Here is a 14,292-nt window from a genome sequence, read left to right as displayed (position 1 = left end):
CATAATTTGCGAACCGAGTGCGCTCTGATTTCACATGTAGAATTGCATGAATAATTCCGGTAGTCCGACCTCTACAGCGGGTGGTCCTTAAAACACAGCGCGCTGACGATCGGCAGACGAACACCAGACCCACATTCGATGCGAAGAGCATGCATCTTTAGGCAGCATATCATATGTCACACTCTGTGGCAGACGGCCAGCTAGGCTACTCCAGTAAACTGTGTTGGAATGTAGACGTGGGGCTGCCACATCGTCTTGCGTGCCGAGGATAGAGAGATAAACAGCCGTACCCCTTTAAAAGCCCTGGCAGGAGCCGGTGACGAGTGGGTCTCCTCCAGATACTTTCCCCAGGAGAAATTCTTGACATTGGGGTAACCTACAGGAAAGAGTAATGAAAAAGACTGAGCCAGATTGAGCACGACTACACATGCTGTATCACGTAGAACATGTGTGGGTGGGTAAAGTCCCTTGTGCTCTCTGTCATTCTAAACCATCGGTCTTCTCCACAGTGGAATAACATCATTTACAGATCAGATTAAAACAAACAAAAAAATTCAGTCATTTAGCAGACACTCTTTATGCCAAGTGACTTACAGTAGGGAGTGCATACATTTTCATACTTTTATTCGTACTGGTCCCCCATGGGAATTGAACCCACATCCCTAGCGTGGCAAATGCCACGCCCTACCAACTGAGCTACATGGGCAGTGATCTGCTTGGAAACGTTCCATGTGTTGATCTTTACTTTCAGAACTGTATGCTCAGTCATCATTACACATGTGTGGTATCCTGGCAGGATCTGTAGGATACATAGTGAGTTAGTATCTCACCTGGAGGCTTGGTGAGAATCCTGTCGTTGTCTTGACACCAGCCCACTGGGTGGATGTATGGACTGGTTGCGTCACACCTACGGAGGAGGAGCAGGAGAAGGACAGTGGTAACAAAATGCTATCTGCTCAGCAGATTTCTCATTTCTTTGTATATATACACATGTATATTCCTCCTCTCTTCCCTATAAACGGTTATGACATGAACTTCCCCAAAAACTGTTACGGGGGATTGAATAGGGATAATGTTTAGGAATAAGCACAAGGATAGGAGAATAGGTCAGCTGACATTGTGACAGACTCTGAGCCACTGTGGCTTCAGCCACCTTTATATGTCTGAGTGATTAACCCGTTCAGCTAACCACGATGGCATGTTATGCAACAATCACTTTGACGTACCGGGAAGTGTCAGGGCGAGAAAGGATACTTCCCTCACAGCTTCCCACTGCTCCCTCTCTCCACGTCAACCATCGGTAGGACAACATATATCTATCACTGAATGATGGACGGCGCACCACTGACGAGTAGATTGCAGGCAGTAATACTCCTATGATGCTGTCATTGCATCAGCAGTGCAGGATAAATTGCAAGGGGCTTGCATATCTGCACAACGGTTTACTATTTCACCATGGACTCAACATACTGTATCGAAACCAATCCCTTGTTGTGTTGTGCCAGTGTGACACAACTGTGTAGTAATCTACATTTGAGCATTGCCATTGTTTCTACCTCAGTGGTCAGTGTTGTTACAGCAAGCTTGTCTGAGGGACAACATAGACTCCCAGTGTCCTACTCTCTGGCCAGGCCAGGGTGAAGCAGAGCCCAGTGGAGTGGTTAACCTGCTCTTTGGCCCAGAGGTGTGATGCTGTAGGGCCTGTGACTGGCTGACGTGAGCTGTAGCGACAACACATGAGAGAGAGAGCGTCATCTCCCTGGGTGAATCTGCTCGTCCCTTAACCGCTCCAGGCTCTACTCTCTCTAACTCCTCTCGTCCTTGACATTTATTTGACGATCATCCATAATTCAGCCAATACAAGCTCTTGTATCGTGCAGACTGGGACTTCCTCCTGGCGGTCCAAATCCCAAGCTGGGAGGGCTTAGAGCAGGCACGAAACGACAGTAACGACACGCGCAATTCTCAGTCGGAAAAAGACAAACAAAGGCGAAAATCAACAAGGGTTGGAGGGATGGCAATTTTGGGGGAAAAGACTAGAGAATTGTGAGGAAAGTGATATGCGTGCTAGTGTCAAAAGAGTAATTCATGGTACAGCCGATTCATACTGTACTTAAAATGTATTACACAAGTAATGTAGCTTGTTTGCTTGTGTAAAATATTCATAACAAACACTCTGGTAAGAGGCAATGCTTTTCTCCTCCCAGACACAAACATTCTGTTGTAATAAATCTAGCACCATCTAGTGCCCAATTCTACAACAAGAAAAAGAAAATCTACGTGACTTAGATATGAAATCGGTAAACACAAATCACCGCTTTGATTTTGAAGTCTGAAATATCATAAGGAAATGTTAGGAAATGTAAATCACAAAGTTAGACATTACCAGAAGTCGTAGCTCTCGTCCCAGTCATCAAAGTGCACCAGGAATCGACTGTCCACCATGTCTGTTACTGTGGCAACACAGATGAAGGAGGGGTTCTTCTTGTCAATGGCCTCCAGCTTCATCCCAATTCTGAATCCTAAAGGAGTGACAGTCTGGAAAATAAACACAGGACAGTTACTCAGAGACAAAAAGCTCACATTTGGCTCAGCCATGAATCTTGTTATATTATAGCCTTTCAACTGCTCATGAAACTACTCAATATCTATGTTGAACGGGTTGATGTCAAGTATTGTACTTCAATGAAGGAGGTGTAAAACTGGGCGTGAAGTCTAACTAAACTGAACAGTTTCACCTAGCGATAAAACACTAGTATCAAAGCAATATGAAAGCGATCCATAAGACCTTGGACACACTCAGATATTGTGTCAGAGAATTGCGGATGGAGCCAATGGAAGTCAACAGTTGCCGATAGAATGACAACGCCAATGGAGATGATTGTCCGAGGGGGGGGGGGGAAGAACGCACAAACGCTTTGTCTTTTGATGGATGCAACTTGTCCAAACTCCCTCGAGAATGGTTGAATTTAGTTGAACTTTTGACGGACAAAAACTGACAATGATGTATGTCATATACAATTTCATCCGAGTTTATGCATCGGAGTGTGTCCCCCCCCCGGCCTAAATTAGATCTGTAGGCTGCTCTTACCGTGTTCTGATTCTCAAACAGGGCCTTGGGAGCTGCCTGGGCTTTGCTCAGCTTGATATACGACAACCAGCTGAACTCCTCATCCTTTAAACCTGTCCATCCATAGAGAGAGAGGGGGGTAATTTGGATCATTTTACTCTTTATCAAATATCCCTGGATCAATTTCAGGTATGCTAGTAATCATGCAGAAAATAGCTACTAAAAATGCATGAGTATTGTTTTCCTGTTGCCATAGGTAACCTGCTTGCACAAAGAAAAACAAATGAATTAAAACCATCCCTGTATGACTAGTCTCACATAGGAAAGAAAACTGGCCAGCAATACAGTGGTAAGGAAATACTAATGAGAAGATGAGGGAGTGCTACAGTAACAGTTTGAAAATGTCCCATCCAAAATGACCAATACTGTATAACGTTATTAGCTTTTCCAGGTGGATATCTGTCAAAGGTAGCATGTCTCTTACCTTTGGGGGGGTGAAGCGTGTGTCCTGTTTTCTCACACCATCCCACAGGGTGAATGTCTGCAGAGTTGGAATTCACCCAGAAGTCATAGTAGTCGGAGTACTTGTCAAAGTGAAGCCGTATTCTGTGTCCTGAAACCTAAACATGGAAGAAGCATTAAGCATCTTCACACATTACCCGGTTATCCTGTGTTTGCTACTCAAACGAGATTAATTAAGTAGTGACCTACTGACTAGATGTGCACATGATGCCAACATAGAGAAGTGGACATAATTCAAAGTACAAAAATGCATTTATGGTCTTATAAATATTGTATTTTACAAATGCCATTGCATAGCAACCCACAAGTCATCACAACTATCACAGCTATGCACTGGAACAAGAACAACGACAATGCAGACTTTGCTTCAGATCTTCCCAAAACTGAAGATTTCCATGACATGAGTTTCGGCTCCCCTGAGAGGGCCGCGATGATGAGTCGAGGTGAGAGGTTACCTCAGCTACAGTGAGCACACAGTACATGGAGGGGTGCTCTGGATCCACTCCCTCTAGCTTCATTCCCACCCGGAATCCATTCTTACTCTGGGGGAAGGCCTGGTGCTGAAAGGAAAATGGGACATCATTAGTTTGAAAAATAATGAACTTAAAGCTGCAATATGTGACTTTTTGGGCGACCCGGCCAAATTCTTATAGAAATGGGAGTTATAGATCTGCCATTCTAATGAACTTAAAGCTGCAATAATGGGAATTTTTGGGCGACATGGCCAAATTCTCATAGAAATGGGAGTTATAGATCTGCCATTCTCATTGAAAGCAAGTACAAGAAGCGGTAGATATGTTCTATGTGTGCAATTTCTATGCTTCACGTTCTAAGGTTTCGTTTCTGCATCTTTTACGTTTGGGTTTGGAAAACCAGCTTCAAACCGAGGAAAGTACAATATTTATGGTTATGGAAAATATATTGCACAGCAGTTTAGATAGTAAACGGATTCTCTACACTATACTTGCTTGTTTTGTCACAAACTGAAATTATGCAAACTATTAGAATATTAGCAACCAGGAAATGGTGGAGCGATTTCTGCATAGTGCACCCTTTAACACTGTTTTTGTAGGCAAAGACTAATACATGTGATTAATGAGTTGAAATTAATTTATTCTCAACATGTAGGAAAAAATGTAGGACTTGATGTGAAATATCATCTTAACCCTGAATGACAAGCTGTAAAGGAGGAATAGACAAAATAATAGAATGACTAGAAGGAAACGGAGAAGGATAAGGGTTTAGGATAGGGGTTTAGATTTAAGTATTCAAGATTCAATAACCCATTCTATACAGGCCTGAGGGGTATGGTATGACAGCTCACCTCTTTGAACAGTTTAGTGGGGGCAGCAATGGCTTTGTCCTGCTCCAGATATGAGGCCCAACACCAAGACTTCTTTTTCCCTCCATATGGAACAGCTTCCATAGTGAGACAATGATTCATTAGATTGTGTAAAAAGCAATACACAACATTACATTGAAACACATACAGTTAGTGTGTGTGTGTGTGTGTGTGTATGTGGAATTGGCAGTGATTATATCAATATGGTGATTGTGAAAATTGTGAAAATGTGTATCCGGGCCCTGAGTGGCCCCTCACGAGTGTCCCTCCCACTGCATGTTTCTACTCACTGTGTCTCAGTAGGCCTGCGTCCCCCCTCCGTTTCCTCCTGCCTCGCGGCGCGCCACGGGTCGTCTTCCTGCTGTCTTTCTCCTCCTGTTTGATGCACACAGGAGGATTTACACACTAGAACATTAGAATATGCAGTAACATTTTAAGACTAAGAATTCTAAGAACAGTACCAGTCAAAAGTTTGGACACACCGACTCATTCCAGGGTTTTTCTTTATTTTTTACTATTTTCTACATTGTAGAATAAAAGTGAAGACATCAAAACTAGGAAATAACACATATGGAATCAACCATCAAGCGCTATGATGAGACTGGCTCTCATGAGGACCGCCACAGGAAAGGAAGACCCAGAGTTACCTCTGCTGCTGAGGATAAGTTTATTAGAGTTAACAGACTCAGAAAATGAAGCCCAAATAAATGCTTCACAAAGTTCAAGTAACAGACACATCTCAACATCAACTGTTCAGAGCAGACTGCGTGAATCATGCCTTCATGGTCAAATTGCTGCAAAGAAACCACTACTAAAGGACACCAATAAGAAGACACTTGCTTGGGCCAAGAAACATGAGCAATGGACATTAGACCGGTGGAAATCTGTCCTTTGGTCTGATGAGTCCAAACTGCTGTGTCTGAGACGCAGAGTAGGTGAACAGATGATCTCTGTATGTGTAGTTCCCACCGTGAAGCATGGAGGAGGAGGTGTGATGGTGTGTGGGTGCTTTGCTGGGAACACTGTCTGTGATTTATTTAGAATTCAAGGCACACGTAACCAGCATGGCTACCACAGCATTCTGCAGCGATACGCCATGCAACCTGGTTTGCGCTTAGTGGGACTATCATTTGTTTTTCAGCAGAACAATGACCCAACACACCTCCAGGCTGTGTAAGGGCTATTTGACCAAGAAGGAGAATGATGTAGTGCTGCATCAGATGACCTGGCCTCTACAATCACCCGACCTAAACCCAATTGAGATGGTTTGGGATAGGTTGGACTGCAGAGTGAAGGAAAAGCAGCCAACAAGTTCTCAGCATATGTGGGAACTCCTTCAAGACCTTTGGAAAAGCATTCCAGGTGATGCTGGTTGAGAGAATGCCAAGAGTGTGCAAAGCTATCATAAAGGCAAAGGGTGGCTACTTTGAAGAATCTAACATATAACATATATTGTGATTTGTTTAACACTTTTTTGGTCACTACATAATTTGATTGGTACTGTATATAAATGTGATATTTCAGTTTTAGAATGTTTATACACTTGCAAACATTTCTAAAAAACTGTTTTTGCTTTGTCATTCTGAGGTATTGTGTGTAGACTGATGAGGGAAATAAACGATTTTATCAATTTTAGAATAAGGCTGTAACCTAACAAAATGTGGAAAAAGTCAAGGGGTCTGAATACTTTCCAAACGCACCGTACTCACACATACAATATAGACTAGAGCAATGTGATATTTTGGCACAGGCAATGAGGACAGTGTTTACAAGGTAGTATTGAAATCATTCTGAATTTGTGTTTACTGTACATTGAAATGTTTCCATTTTGAAACAGTAATGATAAATCAGAGATTAGCCAAGAGTTATCTACACCAGTCGGGTCGCAGCACGTTCTGTGAAGCATTCATTTAGTAGGAGTTATGACAGCTCAGCAGGAAAGGCATGCAGGCTAACACGTCACCCCTCAAAATCCTGTGCAATTTGGAGTGATGCCAAAAGATTTACAGACTTGAGGTTCTATACCATATAAATCAAATAAGCATATATCTACAAAATGTGATGAAATATCAGTAAGATGTCAACAGTTATGTATAATTCAGTAGGTACACAATTCAGGATAACATTTGTAAAAAAAAAAAAAATGTTTTCAATCCTTAGCGTAATAAAGTAATACTGACATAGACTTCATCATCGGCCTCAGGCGGGACCTCTGGGGTGTCCATCTTGTACTGCTGCAAAGACCTCTTCCGGCTCACCCCCACCACCTCCCCATTACTCTTCGAAACCTCCTTCTTTAGCTTCAGCTCACTGCAGTGGAAAGAAAATATAGAGTAAAGGTTTGTGCAAAAAAAGGATTACCCTTCTAATAAACTATAGTTTCAGTAATAGCTGAACTGCAAAATAGCTAAAGCTTGGTCAGCATGAAACATTTAATGCCAAAATAGTCTTCATTCATGGCAATTTCTGAAATCTCTGCGCAATGACTAAAAGAATAAACAAAGAAATGCACTGTGGTGCTGGGCAGAAAACCAAACTGATTGTGTTACTAGGATATTATTAGATTGTAGAACTAAATTGATTTTCAAGTCTAACATTTTAAGGGGGACCACACCTTGTATTTCATATACATAACGCATTACTCCTACATTGACTTACTCAAGGGCTGCCTATGAAGAATCCTATCATCATCAGCAGCTAGAAATATGGTCAAAATCTAACAAAAATTACAATCCAACTCCAATTTTTCCAAATTAAATGTGATTAACTGTTCATTACAGTATGTATAGTCTGTCTTTCTCTTCTCTGTTGCCATGGCAGTAGTAAATCCACAGAAGGAATACCACATTAAGGTGCAACGTTCTGTTCGCAGTTTCTCCCATTTAATACAATGGATATTTGGGGCCCACGGCAGCACTGTCTGTCTGTCTCTCTCTCTCTCTCTCTCTCTCTCTCTCCAGCTCAGAGCATGCATGAGCATCACCGCTAGTCTTTACATTAACTAACTGATCAATTATTTCTGGCTTCCACCTTGCATAGGATGGCTTGCCAAAGAAAATGTTTAGGAGGTAGACTTATCGATTTTCTTAAGCATATGAAATATGTGTATAGTTGTTGTGGTTATGAATGTAGGAAACTAAATATATACGGTTGCTTATATCAGCACATCGAGACAAGAATAATAAAAAATAATAAAAAAATAACGTTAAACATTTACTTAACCATGATAATTTGGCATAATATCACAATGTTTGTCTCTCATTGACTGGGTGAAAGTGTGTACTGGCCATTATGTCAGTGTACTGTACATAAGCGGAGGTTATTACAAGCAGAACTTCATAAGCACAATAAACACCAGCTCAACTACCGGAAAGTAGCATATGCAGAAACTGCAGTTAAGACCAGACCAGAGTAGATGCCCTGGATACTAATGAAACCCTAGTCCTCCCCACTCCCTAGGCCGCTCCCCAGCCCACTCACTCCTGCTGGTCCTGCTGCAGACAGCGCTCACTGCAGTGGAGGCCATCAGACATGAAGTCCACGGGGGAGCCCTTCCTTTGGCAGCGCACGCACACCAGGCCTCTCTGGGCCCACTGCCCCTCCTGCATCTCCTCTATCTCTTTCACGGCTACCGCAGCACTGTCTGAGAGGGTTGTGGAAGGAGGGAGAGAGGGCGAAGAAAAGAGAGAGTCACAAATTCATCCTCACCCATATCCTGTGTGGCTAATGAATCATTTCTATGCTCAGGGTCAATAACAACAGGGCAATGTGATAACATAAAAGGTTCTCGTGCATTCCCTGTTTCATTAATAAACAACAGCAACATAGCCACCAGCTAGACTGAGACTCAAATTGAAGGCCTTATTTGGAGATAATCAGAAATGCTCAAATAGATAGCTGATAGCTGACTGCTTATAATGATCACGATTCACCATTTTGTGCTTAGCTTTGCTGAGCTCAATACGACTGACTCTCGTGCCTAGGGTTAGACACAATTATGACAATTATTGAAAATGCACACGTCTTGTATATCAAAGGTATGAACATGAAATACTATTTCAGACAGCAAAGTTACAGGATGGATTATTATCTAGTTTTGTAAATAGCCGTTATAGACAATATAATGATTTGCCGTGAAATGTAAAAACAAAGCCAACTCTACAGCAGCTTCTTAAAGACTGTATGCATGGTATGTGATAAGCTGGGGAAAACGTTCCGTTAAACATGCCCATTTGAAAGACGAAAGAGAAGATATATGCACATCCCACCCGATCAGGTGCATCTCAGACCCCAATGGGGATACAAACATTGTACATGTGTATGCTACCATCTCACAAATATATCCCTTCCGGGAGCATCTAAAAGTTGTGGACATTGAACCATGCCATCTTACCCTCCTGAGCAGTCGGCACTGCCCATGTAATGGTGGCATGAGCTTTCTTCACACTCTCATCTTCTCCCTCCTCTGTTAGGACCTCCAAGACTCCAAACTCATTCACCTTAAACTGATAAACATAACACAAACTTTCAAAATGGATTAAATCAATGTTTTTCTCTCACCCATCTACACACAATAGCCCTGAATGACAAAGTGAAAATGTGTTTTTAGAAATGTTAGCAAATTTATTGAAAATGAAATACAGAAATATCTCATTTACATAGGTACTCACACCCCTGAGTCAATACATGTTAGAATCACCTTTGGCAGTGATTACAGCTGGGAGTCTTTCTGGATAAGTCTCGAAGAGCTTTGCACACCTGGATTGTACAATATTTGTCCATTTTTCTTTTTTAAATTCTTCAAGTTCTGTCAAGTTGGTTGTTGATCATTGCTTGAAGGCCATTTTCAAGTCTTGCCACAGATTTTTAAGCCAATTTAAGTAAAAACTTTAACTATTCCACTTAGGAACATTCAATGTCGTCTGGTAAGCAACTCTAGAGTATATTTGGCCTTGTGTTTTAGGTTACAGTCCTGCTGAAATGTAAATTTATTTCCCAATGTCTGTTGGAAGCAGACTAAACCAGGTTTTCCTCTAGGATTGTGCTTGTGCTTAGCTCTATTCAGTTTATTTTTTATCTAAAAACGCCCTAATCCTTGCCTATGGCAAGCATACCCATAACACGATGCAGCCACCACCATGCTTGAACATGTGAAGAGTGGTACACAGTGATGTGTTGTGTTGGATTTGCCCCAAACATATCGCTATGTATTCAGGACATAAAGTCAATTTCTTTCCACATTTCATACAGTTTTACTTCAGTGCCTTACTGCAAACAGGAAGTATGTTTTGGAATATTTGTATTTTGTTCCTGAGTTAGGAAGGACCCCTGTATCTTTGTAGTGACTGGGTGTATTGACACACCACCCAAAGTGTAATTAATAACTGAAATGCTGAAAGGGATATTCAATGTATGTTTAAAAAATATATATATTTACTCATCTACCAATAGTTGCCCTTCTTTGCAAGGCATTGGAAACCCTCTCTTGAATACTTATTGACTCAAGACATTTCAGCTTTTAATTTTTAATAAATGTATAAACTTTTCTAAAAACATAATTCCACTTTGACATTATGGGGTAATGTGTCTAGGCCAGTGACACAAAATCTCAATTTAATCCCATTTTAAATTCAGGCTGTAACACAACAAAATGTGGAAAAAGTCAAGGGGTGTGAATCCTTTCTGAAAACACTCTATATGTGAGGAGTGAGGACATACTGTATATTCAGATGAATACTGTGATTAGCGCCATGTGACCTAGTCAGGAAAAAGTCCTTGGTCCTAATTATACAATTTATGATTTATACAATTATATATATATATATATATATCATTGATTTTGTCATTACACAAATAGATCATTCTACTTCATTATAATGTGTCCTTATTCTGATAGGTATAACACAAGTAGAAAAAATAATGATATAGATATAGATATATATATGGCAACATTGAACCTTTTCAGCTGTTGTGGTGATGTGTACCTTCAGCTCACTCCCAGTTAGGGTTCCAACACCATCTTTCCAGTCCATGGCACCATACACATCAAAATCAGGGGTTGCTGCATTTGTAGCTGCATTTCTAGCATTTTTAGACTCATCCATGTTAAAAATGGGGATATCTGAAAAAGACAAGATGAAGCCACACCAGACAATAAATAACACTGTGCAGAATGAATATGGCATAGGCCTACTGAATCTACATAAACTGACTTTTAAAAAATCAGCTTAGTGAAGTTATTGCAACCGTAGTCCTGCGCAAAGTGCATGTCAAATGAAAAGAAGAGAAACAAATGAACGTTTCGCACAGAGCGGCTTTGCAACAGTGTCTCAATAATGTTTCACAAAGCCGCTTTGCAACAATGTTTCAATTATTGTTGAAATGTAACAGCGGAAGGCCTGCAACATTGTAACTCGGTGACATACATCAACCACTAGAGGTCAGTGCTGACTAGGTTTAGACGACTGCGTTTGAAACTTTCAGACCCTATCAAACAATGAAATCACTGAACAAAAAATGTAGATGATGATTTATTGATGAATTATTGATAGTTCATGCAATTAGGCCTATGATCGATCAATATTGCTGTCTTTCAAATATAATTCCTGACGTTTCGGTAGGGTATATAATTTGTGTGTTATGTATGCGCCTAAAATAATAAGTATAGGCATTAAGACAGTAGCCTACATTAACAGCAAATCGTTGCCAGGCATTTACGAAATTGCAATATGAAAGTAACTTACATTTTATGCATGCAAAATGCATTTCCATCACAAACTATTTGAAAGATCGATCCTCTTTGCTAAGCGTCAAAATTGCATCATATGCAGAGAACACTTTTGAATTATCAACAAATATTATTACAAAGGAAAATTCCGCGTGTTTACTGTGCACATGTTATTCAACCTGTGTGTTAGATTTTATCATCAGATGTCCATTGTCGGTTATGAGCGTTATTAATATTTATTTCGAGCTTTCTGAGTCAAATAGTTTTAATTACGAGTGGGATTAAATGATTCGGTTGGGCGCAACCAGTTCGCATTTCCTTTGTATTCCAACTAGGTGTGTTACAGATATTTTGTGATGTCCCTTAGCAAGACGCTAATCATGCATTGTATCATATATTAACACTTTTCTTTGCTCTGATACTATTTAATGTGTTTTAAAGCCAGTTTCCCAAAATGGCGGAGCTGGAATATAGTCCTATATAATTCTCACCGGCAGGCCTGCAGACTCGTTGCTCTACAACAAAAATATTATTTTAACTGCCTTGAAAGCTTTTTGGAAGGAAATTATGGTATAAATATTTTAGTCCAGTTCGCTTGTCAAGCGCAATGTCTTCCTCTCCCCAGCCATAACAGGGAATTACACTGAAGCAAACATTATTCTTGAAAGAGTACAATATACCATTATTATATACGTCTCTGGGAGACAAGAAATCTAGCACAACATATTTTCTGTCATTGCAGTAATTTTCGACGCAACTTTTGTTACAATTTTAGAACGCAATATATTCACGCTCTACGCATTGAACCTCTTCCTGGCTGATATTATTGATGACACGTCCAGTCGTTTTGTACTTATTGCTAAGTTTTGGTCAAATTCCGTCGCAATGAACCTCTAGCGAAAGTATTATATAACAGATCACTCATTACTATAATACATAATTTCCTCCGTCAATTGTTTTATGCTAAAGTACATTTGTTTTAATTTGTCTGTTTCTTACCCAAATTCTCCCACGAGTACTGACAAATTGCCCAGGCAGCCGTCAATGCGCATGAGCATGGCTCTGAGCGAGTGCTTGCGGTGGGTGCCTCAGCTAGACTGTAAAACACATCATGCCAATATCGAAAGTTTGAGCTGGTTGAATAACAACATATGTAATAGAGTAAGCCATTATTTGTCGCATAACCTTGTCATCGACATAAAACCATCAGCAAATTATTATGGATGCGTTGTGGATGTTTGGAGACTGAGATAGGCGATGATTAGAATAAAATAACACGAATACCACGTTACTAAAAATAAAACCCAGTTTGCTTGTCGACAGTGAAATGGGGTGACTTGCGAAATAGCACAAAGAACGTACAGAAACGTTTTAATACCGATCCTTTAACCTAAGTTGCGCCATCAACCTATTTTTCAATTTAGTGTTTAGGTTGACGCATCAACGTCGTTATCGTTACAGTTCAAAATAAAAAATAATCTGTGCTCCTGAGTCCTGTGCAAGAAACCATGCAAATTAAAGCAGATTATTGATGTACAACGTTTCTTTATGCCATGTTGTAGTCCGTTATTACTATGAAAAAAATTGGCTCAACTTGATTGAATGACATCTAAATGAAAAACAGTAATGGGCTGTATCCATGGCCTACTATTTAATTCCATAACTCAGACATCCAGCTACCTTTATTGGACTTCTAGTTTAGCTTCTCTAGAGTTGATCAAGGGAACTCTAGAACACAATAGAATAGAATGGAGAACCGATATAACAGAATAGAATATTGTATAATATAATTGAATACAGTTAGAATAGAATACACTAAGTTTGACTTTCACCAGTGATGGCTTTCCAGACTGAAACAAATGTTGTACAGTAACGTTTTGTGTAGATGGTGTAGTCAATCAAGCTTATCATTCATTACCATTACCATTGCCTGAAGTTATACAAAACATATCCCCTATGGTCTTATAGATATGATCATGAGTATGACTACTTTTTCTGTAAAATCTTTCATACTTATGGGCTGCTCTGTAAGAGCACGTATGGCAAATGCGTACTGCATGGGGTGCTACTGTTGTTGCAGATCACCATACTGTTTGTACCTTATGGAGCCCAATTCCAAGTTATGGAATGTCCATAGCCATAGTTTCATGGCATAAGGGAAATTACTTCATTGGGAGCCCTTTCCTGCATATGACTGAGCAATTAACTGAAGAAATGCTTTGTGTTGGTGATCTCTCCTCTAATGCATGTTTGGCGATGGTTACATACAGTAGCCTGAGTTCACCACGCAATCCACTCACTGTACATAACATTAGTGATTAGTGAGTTACAGTGTCACTAATTCACCAAAAATAATATGATGCAGTGCTTATTAAGGAGGGCGATTGTCAAAAGACATACTGAGGACTGTGTTTATGGTTTAAGTGCTTAGGACTTGTTTCTGTTTCCTCAAAGTTCTGTCATGGTTTTAATGACCCACGTAGCAGGGGCCTTGTTAATGTTTCAACTCTAAACATTCAAGAATATGTCAGGCTTGCAGAGAGATCACACGTCGCACAATACACTGTAGATCAGTGGGCCAGAGAAGCAGATCGTTCTGAAGAACTGCGTGTCCTATTTACATTTCATTTA

General features: G+C 40.4%; 1 protein-coding gene across 4 annotated transcripts in view; it reads right to left on the bottom strand.

Annotated features, from left to right (window-relative positions):
* LOC135557544 (lethal(3)malignant brain tumor-like protein 3) overlaps positions 1-12,739 on the bottom strand; it is a 35,607-nt gene extending 22,868 nt beyond the window's left edge. For 2 of the 4 annotated variants that reach the window (XM_064990889.1, XM_064990890.1), the window contains exons 1-13: positions 12,661-12,739; positions 10,892-11,055; positions 9,328-9,439; positions 8,415-8,577; positions 7,115-7,244; positions 5,225-5,309; positions 4,917-5,011; positions 4,048-4,152; positions 3,555-3,690; positions 3,092-3,183; positions 2,387-2,538; positions 831-907; positions 291-376 (exon numbers count right to left, since the gene is read on the bottom strand). In XM_064990889.1, coding sequence (XP_064846961.1) covers positions 291-376; positions 831-907; positions 2,387-2,538; positions 3,092-3,183; positions 3,555-3,690; positions 4,048-4,152; positions 4,917-5,011; positions 5,225-5,309; positions 7,115-7,244; positions 8,415-8,577; positions 9,328-9,439; positions 10,892-11,038 — 1,380 coding nt within the window. In that variant the 5' untranslated portion in view covers positions 11,039-11,055; positions 12,661-12,739. The remainder of the gene's footprint in view (positions 1-290; positions 377-830; positions 908-2,386; positions 2,539-3,091; positions 3,184-3,554; positions 3,691-4,047; positions 4,153-4,916; positions 5,012-5,224; positions 5,310-7,114; positions 7,245-8,414; positions 8,578-9,327; positions 9,440-10,891; positions 11,056-12,660) is intronic. The other 2 variants (XM_064990891.1, XM_064990892.1) reach the window with 1 other exon arrangement.
* Positions 12,740-14,292: the final 1,553 nt, after the last annotated feature.

This window comes from Oncorhynchus masou, chromosome 16 (assembly GCF_036934945.1).
Source record: "Oncorhynchus masou masou isolate Uvic2021 chromosome 16, UVic_Omas_1.1, whole genome shotgun sequence".
Classification (NCBI taxonomy): Eukaryota; Metazoa; Chordata; class Actinopteri; order Salmoniformes; family Salmonidae; genus Oncorhynchus; species Oncorhynchus masou.
This window is presented reverse-complemented; position numbering and strand designations above follow the sequence as displayed.